At 35.3% G+C, this 18,645-nt stretch overlaps 1 protein-coding gene across 1 annotated transcript in view; it reads right to left on the bottom strand.

Annotated features, from left to right (window-relative positions):
- Positions 1–3,309, bottom strand: part of Naaladl2 (N-acetylated alpha-linked acidic dipeptidase like 2) — a 659,654-nt gene extending 656,345 nt beyond the window's left edge. The window contains exons 1-2 of the mRNA XM_051185714.1: positions 3,255–3,309; positions 1,776–2,277 (exon numbers count right to left, since the gene is read on the bottom strand). Of these exons, the coding sequence (XP_051041671.1) occupies positions 1,776–2,277; positions 3,255–3,309 (557 nt within the window). The remainder of the gene's footprint in view (positions 1–1,775; positions 2,278–3,254) is intronic.
- Between the last annotated feature and the right edge of the window lie 15,336 nt (positions 3,310–18,645).

Here is an 18,645-nt window from a genome sequence, read left to right as displayed (position 1 = left end):
TGAGAAATAGCATCCCTCGGCCTAATGCATCAACTTAGAAGACCTTCCTTCCCCTGCATTAGCTTCTGACACTTTTAGGAGAAATTTTTCAGACTCCTAGTCAGCCTCCCTTTAGATTCAGGTATGGGAAGAGCTGCTTGGACCCTGGGGGGAGCAGGAGGAATCTGGGATGCTCTGCTTATCAACATCTATAGGCTTGCTATTGTCTCCAGTTGAGGTTGCATCATGCCTGTACTTGTGTAAGCAGAACATTTCACTTTCCACCAGTTTACTTTCTTGGGTTTAATTGTGGCTTCATTTTGGGTAGCCTCACTATTCATTTCATAGGGGCTGACTATAGATGTAGTTTGGTCAATACCATGGATAGCACCCACGTAAGGCCCAGGCATGACTACAAGTGACCACTGAAGTATCAGTAGTGAGATGAAGAAAAGAGAATTACACCTAGGGCTTGATGGTCAACTAGCTGAATATATAAACACCAGCTTCAGAAAGAGATACACTGTCTCAAAAAGAAAGATATGACGATATTGACCTTTGGCCTTCATAAACCCTACACAACATATGGAGTAATACAAAACATTTGAGTACCCATTGCTTGAAATATTCAAGGATTTTCCTGATGTGTAGATCAGCTCATAACTGACACAATATTTCTTTATAAAATACAATTTTAACTTAATTCAATATAGAAAGTTTATATTAGGAAATATCATGGAAAGCTTTATCACCTGCCAATTACACTGTAAGGGATGCTTAAGCTGTGCATAGGAAATTTATTCCCATTTGTCAGTTAGACACGTGTTCAAGGAGAACATTAGAATTCATCAGCATTACTACATGTCATACATCGTCAATGTAAGTTTTCCTAGCAAGATCACTAGACATCTAGACATGCACACTTGCCAGCAACTCTGCAGTTGTAAATCATTGTGACCCACAAAGAACATTTTGGGAAAGCAGTACTGCTGGACACTTCCTATGTACAAATAACAAAAGGGCTGTTTGCTTCTCCTAAGTTCTTGGAAGATGATTTCCAGTTTCTTGTTTGTTTGTTTTTTCCTTCATCCATTTTACACTATATGTAAACTATGAGTCAATAACAAAACACAATTGTCATGTTATCATGTGATGTGTAACATTGGTACTCTCCCTAATAACTCAGATTGTCTTCCATAAGAGTAGCTTATTATAATTTGATTGAATAATCAAATGCATTCTGGCTCCATAGCTATGCAATAAGTCACCTTCAATAGTGAAAGTAGCTTTGGACTGTCTATTGATTGGCACCTAGTGTGTTGAAACAGGGAATACTTACTTGAAAGTTGAAGAATGCAAGGTATCAACAGCCCCTAGTGCCCCTCTGAGTAATTAATGGCAGTTATCTCATCCTATAAAGCATACATATATCAGTGTGGTGCCATTAAATTGTGGAACTATGTGACAAATATCCTAGTTTTTATTACCTGTATTTAAAATAGTCTTTGTAACTCCACATGGCCTAACACGATTTCTCAAAGGGAGAAAATGCATGGACTGGAGTCTTTTAGTTGCCATGATAGTTATGGTTACTATTATCAATTCATAATATCACATCATAAAATTATATTGCAGAACCATAAACCTGAAAATGTGTTTCCTTTCATAAGTTTCTATTCCAGTTATAAGTTGTGTCCACCCATCTGACAAATTTGCTTACCCCTCCAGTTCAATCTCTCTTCAGAGCAATACTTCCAAGAAATGCATCCCACCACCATCCATTTCTTTGCACCTACCTGAAGGATTTCTTAATATCTTCTGCTTTGATTGTCTTGAGAATATCCTTGTATAACTGAGGGTCATTTGATCTTGAAAGTGTGGTATCAGGAGGGCAGTCTGTGTGTGCATTATAACCTATTAGAATTCCAAAAATAAATAGAATGGTGGCTGTGCAAATTATTTTTAAAAGGTAGCAAAAGTTGCAGTGGTTGCTCTTTGGTGTAGATCTTGTGTAGTGAGTAGCATAGTCAGACTCTTCTTGAAGTCTCTGGAACCTTCCTTTGGGTGAAGTTGCTGGTTGAATGGAATCAAGGTGGAGGTCTAAAGTTTCTGAGTGCCCCAAGTTCTGAGTCTCAGCATTATCTGGTTGGAACTGGTCAAAGCCAGGCTCTTCCAGTTCCTTCTCCATATCCCACTCTAAATCAAGGGCAGTGGCTTGGATGTCATCATTGTCTAAGTACTGTGAGTGTCCTGAGGTTCTTAAATCTGCATTGACCTTCTGATAAGCCATCTTTTTACCTATGGAAATAAGAGAAAATTATACTGCAATAAAATAAGTAGTTTATTTTTAAGTTAATTAAAAAAACTTTTTAGTGCATAAAACTTTAATGATTAGTTAGTGTCTGAACAGATGGCTTAGGCATGTGTATTTCCAACATGAGGGCATATGTTCAGACACCAATACTCAGGCAAGAGAACTGACTGTGATAGTACAAACTCCTACAATCCTAGCACTGGGCAGACAGAAACATGGAATTCCTGGGGCTTGCTGAATAGGAATCTTTGAAAAATATACATGTCTAAGACCCTGTCTCAATAACAAGAGTGAGTGACAATGTCTGATGTTGAACCCTACCCTTCATATGCATGTGTATATATATATGCATGTACACTCCTTATATTTAGTAATTGTAATTTCTCTATAGAAAGCAACATTTAATAATCAATAATTTAATTATATTTCTCTGTTAAATATAGTAAAGAAAGAAGATATAAGCAGTAAAAGTTGAAAGTATTGGTAGAAATCCTATTTCAAAATCATTAAAAATCACACATACACAACCAATCTTTATAGTTTTGGAAACTGACAGGAGTACACAAATGTACCAGTGAAGTCAATATTAACCACATGTTTAGAAACCACTTTAAACAATTTATCTACAAATGCAATGAAGCAAAAATTTGATCTCTTAGAAGGAAAATTAATAAAAGACCTTAGGATGATTATATATGCTAGAGCTCCTTCGGGAAACATAAACCTAAGACAGAAAGAGGTAAGGCAATTTACACAACTGCATGAAGTAAAATACGGCATGTGCATACAGCCATGGTTGAAGAGAGGGGCTTGAAAATTTTAAGTTATCAGGTAGGAAGAAGGTCTTCCCAGGAACAATGACTTGGACTGGCATTGATCAGTGAAGATTAATTAAAACCCAGGTTGCCATGGATCCAAAGACCAAAACCTTTGCCAGCTTGGGAGGTCTTGGTTTCCTAACCTTGCAAGGGGCAGATGGAAGTTTTTCTCTCCCACAGTTTTGGATGGCTGTCCATTGTGTCCTGCAGAGAAGTTTTAGGATAGGTCAGCTAATGAACTGTAGGGGATCTCAGTTCTATAAGCTATTGGAGCATTATTGCTGCAGATTAAAAATATCTAGACTATTCACACTTAAATTCTGTATGCACTAGGATGCTATCTGGATGCCGAGGTTCTTTGCAATGCTTTATGGCATTTCTATATTTCTCAGTGGAAGGAATAATTTACAAAGCCTAACTGATACTTAGTAAGTTAATTCTTAATGGCAGTCATTAACAAATCAACATTAACAAAGATTAAAAACCAGGACATCATGAGAGAAGGTAGCATCAGCCACAGAATTCTGACATTTTTACATGTTGGCTAACAGACCCAAATAATAAAATGCTCTGAATTTTTAGGAATATTACACATTACTTAATAATCATGCACAACAAAAATATAATTCTATAATCCCCATATACTACTCTATCAAATAGGATTCATTCTTATCCAGAATTGACCCCAAGCAAGATGTGTCATTTATATCAGTCATTAGAAGAGGCAATGAAAGTAAAGATGGATGTGTTTTTATTCCTACAAGGGAAACAAGACAATCAATCTTTAGGGACAAATGCATACAAAATACAGAAGAACAGACAAAATGTGCTGAGTTGTTATGAATTTCAGATTTTTATTATTATTTTGTTAATACTATTTCATAATTCTTTGAGAATTTCATGTAATGTATTTTTTTATCTTATTTACCTGCTTACCCCAATTCCTTCTAAATCTACCCTTATATCCATACTCACCCAATTTTACTCTTGGATGAAGGGCTAACCCTAGAGCATGGTCCTATAAAGGGCAGGTTCATAGAGGCTTAAAGAAGCTGACTCACCTCTCCCTAGCATCTTTACTTGTTAATGAGTGCTCAGTTTGAAGCATCCACCTTCCACGACCCCATGCTGAGATGTTTGGCTGGCTGGAAAAAAATCTAGGTATTCTTCATGCTGTCACAACAGCTGTGAGTTCATATATGTGATAGCCTTTTTGTGTTCAGAAAACTGCTTTATTGCAGTCATATACAGCCCACAGATTTTACAGTCTTTATGTTTACTTCTCCTCCAAGATTCCTATGTCTTGGGGGAATAGCATGTGCTACAAGGTCCCAATTAGTGATAAACACTAAGGTAGTTTATTCTCTGTATTTTGACAAGTAGTGGGTTTCTTCTAATCACCATCCACTACAACAAGAAGCTTCGCTGATGAGAGTTGAGAGATGCACAAGTCATGAAACTTACTTTAATATGATGGTAATTTAGTAAATTGGTAGCAGTGGGTTCTCCCCTCAGGCATATGTATGACCTACCTAGGCACAGGTCCTTAGCTCCAATTATGTTGCCAGTTCTAGGTTCCAACTCAAATTTGAAATAACAAACATCAATTTTTTGTTATGTATTGTTTGTGTTGAATATTCAGATACATGTGTTTCTTTTGGAATATCCACAAAGGTCAGGAAACTTGTTGGAAACCACAAGGGAGGACTCTCAGGAGAGAGGAGATACAATATAACAGTATAAAGGGGTAAAGGGATGGGTAACAGAACTGTAAGGGTTAAATGGGGTGGATGTGGGAATAAAGGGTAAAGGAAATATTTATGATGTGGTAATGGACACAAATGACATTTTGAAATATCTGGAAATTTACTACTGTAGAAGATTACACATATACACATACACATATACATACACATACACATAAAGAATTTAAACCAAGTTACCCTATTCCAAAGGAACAACACCCCTAGTAGCCACCACAGTAGTCTAGCAAATACAAAACCCAGTGCCAATATAATTTCTCTGTAAGTTAGCAAGTAATGCCTCACAGAAACCAAGATATTACAGGTTATTGACATTACTCCTGGTGCACTTCTGCAACTAACAGTCACCCACACTGATTAAGACACCAAAGATGTAGGTCACAGAACAATGGAAATAATTTTTTAAAATGGATATTCTTTGGGTGAGAAAATGGCTCAGAACATAAGTATTTGATGATCTTACAAAGGATCCAGGTTCAGTTTTTAGAACACATTCATTTTGATGGATCTGACATACTCTTGTGGCATCCACACACACTTGACAGACATGAAGCATAGACAAATATTCAGGTAAATACTCATACATGATAGATTAATAAATAATTAATAACAAACAAATCTGAAAACATAGTAAACTCTTAATTGTTTTTGGCAGTTTTACCCAAAGCGGACAAATATGAACCAAGAACCAAGGCAGGAAAATATTGGACAGGCTCAAAAACCATGAACACACTTTACTTGCAGCTCTTAGAATGCAAAACTAGCCAGGGATGCAGCACATGCCAAAGATGCTGAGATAAAGCTAAGAAAGCGATCACTGAGAAAGGGGAAGGGATTCTCTCCATTTGTGGGTCCCATTTAATGAGTAAGCATAGCAACAGCATGAACTTAAGCTTATCTACTGCTTGCAGTTTTTATTAAAAGAATTTGAATCAATGTTTCTAGATTTATAGGCAAAAAGAATAAATGTAAAAGACTGAAGAAGCATAATGATTACATAATGTACCATAAATATCTAATTCTGTGGGACACTGCAAATAGTGGGAGATGGCTGTAAATTGGCCGCACATACATACTATGATTGGGTTTTGTTTGCTTAATTTAAATTAATATCACACTATGATATTAATGGTAAATTCCCCTATAGAGAGCATGAGGTTGCAACTTTGTGGAACCTCTGGATATGTGAACAAGACAGCAGTCATAGAGGCATGGATACACTAATTAAGATTATAGCCCTGCCTCACCTCAGCTCTCACTTTTTCCTCCTGATCCACAGAGATGTAAAGAGATATGCAGCAAGCTCCTACTGCCACAGAGACCTAACTGCAAGACTTCTCCATTTTGATGGATTATGTGTCCGTGAACAATGTACTAAAATAAATCATTCTCCCTTTAAGTTGTTTTTTGTCAGGTATTTGATCATAATAATAAGAAGAGAAACTTGTAAAGTCTGTATATCAAAACAAAAGTGTGATATATTAATCATAATCATGCAGTTGTTCCATGGTAGGTGGTAAAACATCAGGGATGGTGTCTTGTATGTTTTTCTTTCTCTCATTCCTTCATTATTGACTCCTTTCTAAACTAATTTTTTTCTGAGCTATTTAAGAAACCCCGTCATTTGTATAAAGATGTTTGTTTCTTTTGTGGCTCTGTGCTCACTTTCTGGTTTACTTACATCAAAATAGGCAGATAAAATGAATGACATATCAGGTTAGCGACAATTCTTTCAGACAGTTTAAGTGATGTTTGATGACGAAATAGAGGAAGACTCAAAATAATATTTTGTACGAATGGTATGTTTAACAAAATATACTAGGTAGTCTGGAAATTCCATAGATAGCTGAATGACAGCATATCAAAGTCCTAAATGGAATCCTTCATTCATACACTGGAAAGAGGACTTTGGGGGAAAAAATTCCTCTAAAATAATCCAACTTTTTATAAAATTATGACTACCAATTAGATGATAAACTAATGATTAATACCTCACAAACAAATTTATTTTAATGTATTTTATAAACTTCTATTTCTTATCACAATGGAAGTAATTCTTTCTTTAGTTAAAACATAAATAAGTTACTACTATTCTGGCATGACACAAGATTCACTACTTATTTTCTTCTGGCATTTTCATACTCATTTAGTTTTGTTAACATTTCTATCTTTTTTCCTCTAACTTCCTGGCTCATTTTCAATTTTCTCTCCTCCAGTCCAAAAATTTTTCTTTCCAGTTTCATCCCATAAGTGTTTAACACCCACCTCTCTCCCTCAAAACTTATTTGTGTATATTGTCTGTATATAGTTGTTTCGCAAATACAACTTTTTGAAGCATAACATGTACTTTGATTTATTTATATCCTCTGTCCTTCCCTTTCTCAACACTCTCCCTTTTGTACTTCCACATTATTTTTAATTTTTTTAGTCATATACAATTGATGAATTTGCTCTGCCATTGTATCATTGAAGTTATCCAGACTTCTCTCACATATTACTGAGTAAGAATCTCCTTCTGTCATCTGTCACCCCCCCCCAATGTTTTTTTTTTCTTTTAGTATAATGTAAGCATGGCTTGTCTCAATGAAGATTTGGCATAGGAGAGCTGTGAAAAAAATGTAATAATTGTAATTCTGACCTCTAATATAAACATTTAAAGGCATCTCTACAAATCATTTAAAACTGAACTGAAAGGATGAGAGCAAGTTTTCATCTCTAGCCTGACAATGGGCTTTCCATCACTTGCGGATCAGCAATTTAACGCTTTTCAAGCATCAAGCAGAGCCATCAATTAGGGTGTAAAGCAGATACACATATTAAGTCTTCACCATGATGGATGTCTGGCTGACATCCTCACTATCGCTTTTAGACTCATTACAAGCTAATCATTTTTCAGAAAACTCTTTCATCTGGTGAAACACCACCTGGGTCAAAGAATGGTGAAGCCACTTGAGATAATAAACATCAGAAACATTTCTGGAAAATTGTCAAGGAAATGAATATGTGATAGTATATATAATGGAAGATTTTAATCATTCATATGGAAAAACAATTATATTTATATGTATAAATATATGTATATATAAAATTTATTTTGTATATAAACTGATAAATATAAATGCAAATATGCATACATATATTAAATTTTAAAATTTCTTCTCTTACAGAAAAATATTAGGACCTTCTTACAGAATATAACATTGATGTATTTTCTCTAGCATCTTATATTCACTTAACACATATTCAATGAACCAAATAAAACAAAATTGAAAAGTAAACTCCAAATAACTAAAATTTTGAAATAAGTGCTGTTTTGATAAAATGTGATTTCTTTCCCCCAAAGGATGCACTTCTGTTTAAAATAAAATAGCTCTGCTCTGACAAGCAAGTAAATGACATATTTCCTTTAACTAATAATTTTGAATTCCAGAGTGAAATGAAAATTTTATATTACAAAGACAAACTATAAATATGCATTATGTTCATATAATTGCTACTTAAACTTCTTATATTTATATTACTGAGGTGTGTGATCCACTTAACCTATCATATCTTATGTCATATCACTTCAGTGGCTTAAAATTAGTAAAAACACAGAGACTTTAAACTGTTTACCACATGTCCTACTTTGATTTTATTGCTGTGCTAATGGCTATAACCAATAGCAATTTGGAAAGAAAGGGGCTTAATTTTCTTACTTGTTCTTAGTACATATATCACTATGGAAAGATGAGACAGGAGATCAAATAGAGCATGAACTGAGAAACAGATGCAGAGGTCATGGAGGAGTTCTGCATATTCGCTTGCTCAGCCTTCTTTCTTATAGAACCAAAGGGGCACCCAGCCCAACCCAGTGGTGGGAAGTAACAGGCAGTGGGCTGGGAGGGGCTCTCATATCAATCATTAATCAGGAAAATGTCCCACAATATTAGGTCAATATTAGGTAGGTATTTTCATAAGAGATTCCATTTTCCCAGCTATTTCAGTGGAGTTGAAAAAATAAAAAAGAAAATAGCCAGCACACTCATAAATCTCCCTGAAAAAAAAAATGCAGGGTGGTATAGATAAAGCCATAGAACTTATCACATTTCTTCTAGTATACATTTCAACAATATCCATGTTCTTTATATGGTATCATTTGATCATTTTTCAAAAATCTGTTTTAAGCTAAGTTAATACATTCTTTTGACTTCAACAAATCTTCTTTACTTAGATAAGATCTCATATTAACATTTTAGAATTCAGCTGCTAGAACACTTTTGATTTACACACACTTTTACTTCTATATAAAAAAAGGAGATATGAGTTGAATTAAAAATGTTTTTCAGGATAATATAAACTTAGGTCAATAAAAATAAATTTACAGAGCTTGCCATATGAATATGTGGTATGAGAACTTGGGTCCAGACATCTCCCACTTAAATCAAAGACAGACACCCAGCAGGGAGTTCCCTGTAACCCCAGCCCTGGTGATGCTGAGACACAGAATTTCTGGAGCTCAGTAACTAGTCACTCTTAGCTTACCAATGAAATTCAGGTCCTGTAACAGATAGAATATGGCAAAATAATGGGGAGGACAATGTAGGGAGACATCCAGCATCTACTTCTGATGCCCTCAATTGTACACATATGCATGTACAATACATGTGCATACAACTAAATGAACATGACTGTATATTACATACACATGTACACAAACATAATCATAAGGAAGTTTCATATACAGAACATAAAATATTTAAAAATAAACCAAATCGTTTAAATGCCATATCTCACATTCTTACTGACATTTAAAAACAAGGTAAATTACACAGATGTAAAAGAAGTAGTAATAAGTCTGAATTTTTCAAGTGTAGAATATAGTTTGTGGATGCTTCAGGTCTATTCTAACATAGTGGCTGGCTATCAAAACATTGAGTTTTAGATAAATATTTTTAAAATGTAGACAATACCTAATACATATTCTACTTAAGTATCAGATAATTATCTCTTATTGAATAATCACAAGGACAAAATTAGTATTTTAAAGACTTTTGTTGATTGTGGCCTGCATGTCTCTATGGGAATATGTGCCTGTAAATGTGGAAGAGGAGAGAATGGCTAGATTCCCTGGAGCTGGGGTTACAGGTAGGTGTGCTAGGAACTGAATTCAGGACTAATGTCTTCTGAAGCAAGTGATCTTAACTACTGATCTACACTTCCATTCCTACAAGGTGAGAGTCTACAATGTCAGTGTTCCACCTTTATAATTTTTCAGACTAACAGTATATATACTAAGACTATTTCAATTAAATCCTGAGTGCACTGTATAATTTAGGTTAACTCTTTAATATCTTTATGTCTAATCTGCATATACTTAAAACATAAGTAGTCATACTTTTAAGTGCATTGGATTTGCACTTAAAAAGTAAATGAGATATGTGTTTACAATACTGAAAACAGTCCAAATTTCTGCAACTGACTTACTGAGAAAAGTCAATATGTAAATTGCATAAACTCAAAGAAAAGAGAGCTATCTAGATGTGTCACTGTGATTGTTTTAATAAAAAGTAAGTGGCCAATAGCTAGGCAGGAGGTATAGCAGGGACTTCTACATAGAGAGAGCTCTGGGAAGAAGAAAGGTGGACTTACTAGTGAGATGGCGAAGAAACAGGATGCAGAGTGTAAAGGTAACCCAGCCACATAAAAGTACTTAGATTAGGACAGCCACAAACCATCTTTAGCCATTAGGGAAATGCAAATCAAACAACTCTGAGATACCATCTTACACCTGTCAGAACGGTCAAAAATACCAATGACAGTATATGCTGGAGAGGATGTGAAGAAAGGGGAATACTCCATTGCTGGTGGGAATGCAAACTTGAACAGTCACATTGGAAATTAGTATAGTTGTTTCACAGGAAAATGGTAATGAATCTACCTCAAGACCCAGCAATTCCACTCTTAGACATATACTCAAAGGCTGAAAATTCATACCACCAGGACATCTGTCCAACTATGTTCATAGCAACATTAATTGTAATAACCAGAACCTGGAAGCAATCTAGATTCCCCTTTATCAAAGAATGGAAAAACAAAACATGGTACATTTACACAATTACTCAGCGGTTAAAAAAAAAAAAATGGAATCTTCAAATTTACAGACAAGTGGATGGAACTTTAAGATCCATCCTGAGTTAGGTAACCCAGACACAGAAAGACAAGGATTGTTTGTATTCACTCATATATGGATATTAGACCTAAAGCAAAGGATAGCCAGCCTAAAATCCACAGCCCAAGAGAACCTAGGAAACAAGGAGGACCCTAAGAGAGACATACGTGGACTCCCTGAGAAGAGAAAAGGGATAAGATCTCCTAAGCAATTTGGGAGCATGTAGGAGAGGAGAGAGGAAGGAGAGGAGGGCAGAATGGGGGGGGGGGCAAAACATGAGAGATTGGGGGAAGAATAGAGGAAAGCATAGAAAGGGATGCCTTAATAGAGAAAGTCATTATGAAACCTGGCACTAGGGAAATTTCCAGGAATCCAAAAGGATGACCCCAACTAAGAATCTAAGCTTAAATGCCATTCCCCTATAATGAGAATGATGACTACCTTAATTGCCTTCATAAAGCCTTCATCTAGTAGCTGATGGAAGGAGAAGCAGGGATTCTCAGCTAAGCACTGAGCCAAACTCCTGGAATCCAGTCACAGAGAGGGAGAATTGATGAGCAAAGGGTTCAATATCATGTTGGGGGAAACCCTCAGAAACAGCTGATGTGAGCAAGTGGGAACACAGGGACCCCGGACTGTGTTCGGGAATCAGCAGAAGACTGAATCTAGCCCCCTGAATGTGGGGTTGTTAGGGGGTAGGGTGCTTGTGCAGTCTATGGGGTCTCTGGAAGTGGAACAGTATTTATCCCTAGTGCATGAATGAGCTTTGGGAGCCCATTCTCTATGGAGGGATACTCTAGATTCACAGGGAAGGGCCTAAGTCCTGCCCCAAATTATATGACAGAATTTGATATTCACCCATGGGAGGCCTCAACCTCCCTGATGAGTATTTGGGGGTAGGATGGGGAAAGGGTGGAGGGAGTGGAAGGACTGGAGGCAGAGGGAACTTGGATTGGCATGTAAAATAAAATTGTTTTTAATTTATATACAAATTAATTTTAAAAGTATATAGGTTTATATATATGGGTTAATTTAAGTTGTAAGAACTAGTTAGGAACAAGTCTAAGCTAAGGCAGAGCTTCCATAATTAATAATAAGTCTCTATGTCATTTTTTATGGGTTGGCAATCTAAAGAAAATTGTATTTACACAGAACATTAAAATTCAGCTCTAATGAAAATGAAACATGACCTTGTCTTATTAACAAGAACTTAGATATAATGAGGGATGGAGTCCTGGTCTCAAGGCCTTCCAGAGTGGGAAATGTCTTATAAATCATCAGTATGGTCCAAGTAGGTAAGAGAGATTTTTGGCTAATGTTTTATAAAAGTTACCATTTCTGGCTTACAACAACCATTTCTAAATCTACTACAGAGATGAGTTTATCTTTAGTCTGTTCATGGAAATATTATTTACAAATAGAAAAGAATTTCCTATAATGATAAGTACTTCCCTTTAATAGGTTCAAGAGTTAAATATATATATATATATATTCATAAACACACTACATATATTTATATATGCATGTGTTCATTATTATATATTATGATTGATTGCATGTGAGTATATTTATAATAGCTTGCTAATGATGACTGATTTGATTTGCTGACTTAGATGCTCCTAATAGTATTTTAACTCAATTTAGAAGATGCCTTGTTGGAATAGAAAGACATTCTGAAGCTTTCTTTGTTGTGAAAGTTATTTTACAAGTTGAATAAATAAATGGCTCTAGTAGATCAATTTAAAAGAATGAGGTAGACTCTCAATTTCTTGTTACAACCTATAATAGATTTTTTAAGTACAATGAAAAAGTATTGATAGTGTTTTCTGGAGCTTTGGATGCCAACTAGTTCATTGGTTCACAAGGACCAAGTAGAGGAAAAGGCATATCATGCTGCTTCTGCACTACTACTCAGTGAATTGTATTATCACTCAGGAATTACAGGATCTCAGCTTAAGAACTGAGGAATATTGACTGTTACGAACTTCTGTGGAAGAAGATCTACTCTTTTCTTTGAATGTGTGCCTGGCCGTTGGTAGATTTTTTTTTATTCTCTGGTGAGTAGCTCCATAGCTGTATACATATGGGCCTTGATGTGATGATAAAGTTGCAAATACGTAGCTTTGTTGGGCGCTCTCAAGTTGAGCCAGTAAGAAATCACTGTGAGCAACAGCTCTACCTTAAGGCATTTTTAAAGCAAAAGACCATCTGGGAGTGGGAACACGAGAGAGATAGAAATGTACAGACAGACCAGGGACAAAAGGAAGGAATAACACAGAGAGGGTGGTCTGGGGTCACAGGGGCCTTTAAAGGGCCATGTGTCTGTATGCAAATTAAATGCTTGGCACCTTGAGGCAGGGATATAAAGTGCTGCCACCTACACTGAAAAGCAGACCAGCCAGACCCCAAACCCACAACACTCACTAATAGGTCGAAGTCGATTGTAATTTTTTTATAAAGGACATCATGTTTGGCAAGGGCTTTGTTGGAGATTTGGTTAGAGTTGGACACAGGCGTATATGATCCTATTTCAGTGTACATATTTACGACATTCTCAATAAGTAAGAGAATGTTAAAAGAATATTCTTACTATTTCTGTTTTAATAGTAATGTTCTCTCATTGAAGTAGTAGTCTATTTTTTCATTAATTTTTTTAAAGTTAGAATTCAAAGTAAATGGGTTCCCTTGTAAAAATTTCAAACATATGTCTACTATATTTCTCAGCTTCCTCTCCATTATTCTTTTGCTCCTGCTCAACTACTCCCCCTTTTTTCTTTCTGTAAATAGCCATTTTTATTTCTTCTTTCATGCCATCTGTATACGTCCCTCTTTTACCTTAAGAGTATCCTCAATCTAAAATCACTAGACACAAAATTATCTGTATCAACCTATTTTATACAAATAAAGTCCATGTTTATGGCATGGATTTTTCTTACTGAAACCCTTAATGATATCAACTTGAGAGCAAGGTAGGCAAAAATGTAAAAAAAGTAATTCAGAACATGTTTCCCTGGTTAATTTCTCACTACAATGACATTAGTTTTCATTTGTAGTTTTGTCATGTGGCTTTAACCACGGCCACCATCTCTGGAAATGTACTGAGCCTCTTATTTAAATTCTTTCCTGTATAGCAACAACATATAATGAATGCTTTACTAAATGTATAAACTGTGTGCAAAGTCAAGGGAAATTATTTTCTTTGCTTTATGTTTTAGGGGGAAAATGGACAAAACCCACTCTAAAATGTGTAATAATACATTAAATTTAGGGAGACTAGATAATAAAGTTGGTGAGCATACAGCTGAAATTTTGAGTTACCCTGGTTCTTGCTAAATGGCATGTGAAAGAATGCTTAGAGGATGTCACACCAACAAGCTATAAATTGTAAAATGCACTCAAAACCATTTGAAAGAATACTGCTGTAATCCAGCTGGCATATGCAAATTTGTATTAAACTGCTTACATATGTATGACAATCTGCCAGTTCCCTGGAGGACTCACTCCCTTTTGGGGCATGTGTGGCATTGCAGTTTGTATAACATATCCTAACTGAAGGGGTAATTGAACCGACTACCCTGTAGTTAAAATAGGTTTTACATATCACAGGACATAACACAATTTAGAAATGGACAAAAGTAGAATTCATTAAAAGGAACCAAAAAAAATATAAAATGCCCTCTATAGGGTCTTAGATGAGTAGCTACATTAGTAAATAATTTAGTTTCTATCATTTGAGCTTAACTCAATAAGATCATAAACTCTTAATTTAGGACTATATAAATGTCTTTTGCCTCTCCCATGTATTATCTTCCACTTCTTCTAGGTGCTAATTTCAAATCATGAGCATTGAACTACTAAAGTGTATTCTTTTTGTATTTATTTATTTATTTATTATTTGCTTAACCTTCTTTCTTTTAGGTCCTGCTATCTTATTTATTCAGGACTTATATCTATGTTTCTTCAGAGTGTTTGACATGCTTTATGTTGGAAACATGCACACACACACACACAAAAAAAAAAACATGGACTAAATAATAAAGGAGTTGACATTTTAATGGCTTGGTTTAGAAAGCCACTGTAAGTAGATGTTAGGTGGCTGTAATCTTCAGTGAAGTCAAAGCAGAGTGAAGGGCTGTCGATTCAGTCTTCTCATGCAGAAGTTTGTCTACTGCATCTTCTCAAGCAGATATCCTCCTATGGGATCTTTTCTAGAAGAGATATCTAGTGGTCTTTAAACACTACACAACATGCAGGATCCCTTGCAGTCCTGAAACTAAGCAATATGTTACAAATCAAGAAGTCTACTGCCATTTTCTATTCCATATTATATTACACTGTTACGAGAAACTAACTCCACTCAACTGTAATATTCTCTGCTTCACTTGGGTGTCTGTTGTCTGCCCTGACTAGTATCTCAGGGATCTCTACCTTGGAGTTTCCACTGTGTGTGGCAGCCATCCAAGATTTTGGCAGCCATGAATTTGAGAGAGACTTGCTTCCAAGAGCAGTGTTATAAAGAAGCAGACCATAACTACTACTTTATGCTCTCAACATTTTCAAACTTCTCTTTCCTTCCGCTGTCCAGGACATAGCAAAACAATGTGGCTTAGAGCTTGGCAGTTACCACTCACATTCAGCCTATTATTGACCTGTTTTCAGTCCTTAAATCCCTCTATTCATCTTGTCCTCCTTCCTGCTATGTGTGGTTAGTACAGACTTGAGAGGGTTTTAAGGGTGTCAAGAGTTTAGCGCATCCACGCAATCATCACTTCACTCCTTGAGAGCTGCCAGAAGGAGTCTCTTGGTTTGAGAGATACACTGCAATCTTTTATCCTTTTAACTGGCATGAATGATCTTAAATTGTTGCTTTTTGATGGAAGCTTTGGATTTCAAGGGACAGCCAAAGATTTTATCTTCATAAGGCCACCAAAAACACTGTCTTTTATATTTCAAATATTTGTACTGGCTTACATTTATTTTTATAACTTTATTGTTTAAAAAGTATCAATAAACTTTTGCAGACTACAAATGTATTATTCTGAAATTTTTGTTGTAGGGTTTTCCAAAATTGTAATATGGAAGGACAATTTTAAGCCAAGTTTGTCAACCTTGTCTCTCAAAGTCAATACATTTTACTTACCAAACTGTTTTTTTCATACACATTCTAGGATTATATTAGGAAAAAGTTTTTGTTATAATTTTACCATGGTTATCTGCTAGGAAAAGGCATCTTAGAGGGAAGCAATTATACCATGTATTTATTTCTTGTGAAACTATGTCACATAGCAAACTGTGTCATACAAACCACTTCAAATCTAACTAGGAATATTCTGAAAACCAATTCTTTTTCTCAAAACTCAAAATAAGTGGGCAGTAGTGGTACATGCCTTTAATCCCAGTAGTTGGGAGGCAGACACAGGTAGATCTCTGTGAGTTCAAGGACAGGCTGGCATACAAGGCTAGTTCCAGGAAACAAGAAAGTCCAAACATAAAATTTATTGTTCAACTTTCAAGTTCTGGAACCACAAGGGATAAAATGGATTATTTAAACCAAAGCATGATGGTGAACGAAGAGATTAGTTGTAAATTAACATCTCTATGTGTGCTTTACATGCCTCATTGAGTACCAGAAGCACATCACCGGGAAAGGAGGCAACTTGACAAGATCCAGGCTGAACTGCTTTTGCAGAATTGTCTAAATAGGGATGGAGAGAAGGTTTAATGGCCAAAGGTACTTTTGTCAAACCTGATGAACTTATTTCCAGGTTCTAGATTTTAGAAAGAGAGAATTAACTCCAGAATTGTCCTCTGACTGTCATGGATACAGTATGACACACATAAAAGAAAACAATAAAAAATTTAAGCAATGAGAGAAAAATTAAACCACTCTGATTCTGTTAATTATGTCTTTTTATTTTGCAAATAAACATGCAAATATTGAAGTCAAGCAAGGATTTTTTTTCAATATTTTCTTCTAGGTCACATATTGATATAAAATGCAATTCTAAGAAAATTATCATTTTAGATTGAATAAAAATTGAATTCTTTCTGTAAATGACCTTTCTTCAAATATGGTAAAGTAGCAGCTGTTAACCTTTACAATAAAATGTGTGTTTTAACTTAAAAAATGAGAAATACTATAATCATAGATTATCATATCTGCTTGACAGTTTATATGAAAAATTAATTTCACCATGAAATTATATACATGAAGATTATGAGCTGAGAATAAATTAAAACTATCACACCATCTTATTAAAATGTGTATCAACCATGTGTTGCCTACATGTTGCTTATAAAAGGAAAGAATGGAACATTTAGTAATATAAAATATTAATTATTGATATGAAACTAAATGTCAGAGAAAAGGCACAATTTTACAATTTTCGCAAAGACATTGAGCAAAAATCACTTAACAGTTTCTACATATATGCCACCATTGAAAGGTACATTATTATGTTACAGCATGAAAATCTTAAAATCTTCACCTAGTACTTCAATTTTAAAATATCAGCATTTTAAGTAACATGAGCTTTGGCTTCCTTTCCATTACTTTGTTTCCACAGTCCTCTTTTGAATGAAAGCTTTTGCATTCCAGCTGCCTTTCATTCTTCATGATTTTAGTGCTGCTATCTCAGGAACCCACCAGGAAATAACACACCTGAGTAAATAAAGTTCATTACATTTTCCTAAAGATAATATACACTAAGCAATTCAAACAACGAAGAACCAGTTTTAAGTTATGAACTGAACCAAAGTTGATATTTTCTCCAATATCTCATACATATCAAATCTTACACATCCAAAGTAATAGTTAAACGTGACCTCTCGTTAACGGGCACTTGGCGTTGTAGTTTCTTACACTGTATGAACTAAAACTCCTTCTTCAAATATTTCTGTTCACAGTCCCTTCAGCAATGGAAATGCTTTAGGATTCTCACTCCCATCATGACCTCACAGACCTGACCTCTATAATGCTACCAAAAGAATCATATCATCCAAACTGTATCTTTAAAAGGTATTCTTGCATCAAATCTCCAAAAGTTTCTTCTCTGTAAAGATCAAACTCTTCGAGGCACCAAGAGTTTAAATATCTTATTGACTTAGAAAAGACCACAGGGGGGGGGTAGTAAGTCCAATATTCAGAAACAATATTTAGACATGTGAGAAACTTTAGCAGTCCAGACTAGACCAGTCACCAGCTGGTTATCATGGGGTGACACAGTTCATGCCATGTGATAAAAGCCACACCTTCTGAGTTTTGCTGAATTTCCTGTGCTAAGAATGAGATGTGACAAGATGGCTAATGGCAAATTTTTTTTAGTTATATTGTTCTAAACTAAATACCACATATCCTATTTGGCTAAAACACAAATCTGACTATTTGTTTTTAATATCCTACAACATAGGAGCTAGCTATGCAGTTCTACTGTTGATCACTTGCCTAGCTAGTACATTGCTCCTGGCCCAATCCCTAGAATATCACACACACACACACACACACACACACACACACACACACAAACACACACACATGCACTACGGTTATTTCATTATGCAAAAACAATAATTTCTGCACATTCCTTTATAAAAACATATTCATTTATTTATTCTGTGTGT

This window comes from Phodopus roborovskii, unplaced genomic scaffold (genome assembly GCF_943737965.1).
Source record: "Phodopus roborovskii unplaced genomic scaffold, PHOROB, whole genome shotgun sequence".
NCBI lineage: Eukaryota > Metazoa > Chordata > Mammalia > Rodentia > Cricetidae > Phodopus > Phodopus roborovskii.
The sequence above is the reverse complement of the archived record's forward strand: the minus strand, read 5'-3'. Positions and strand labels throughout refer to the sequence as shown.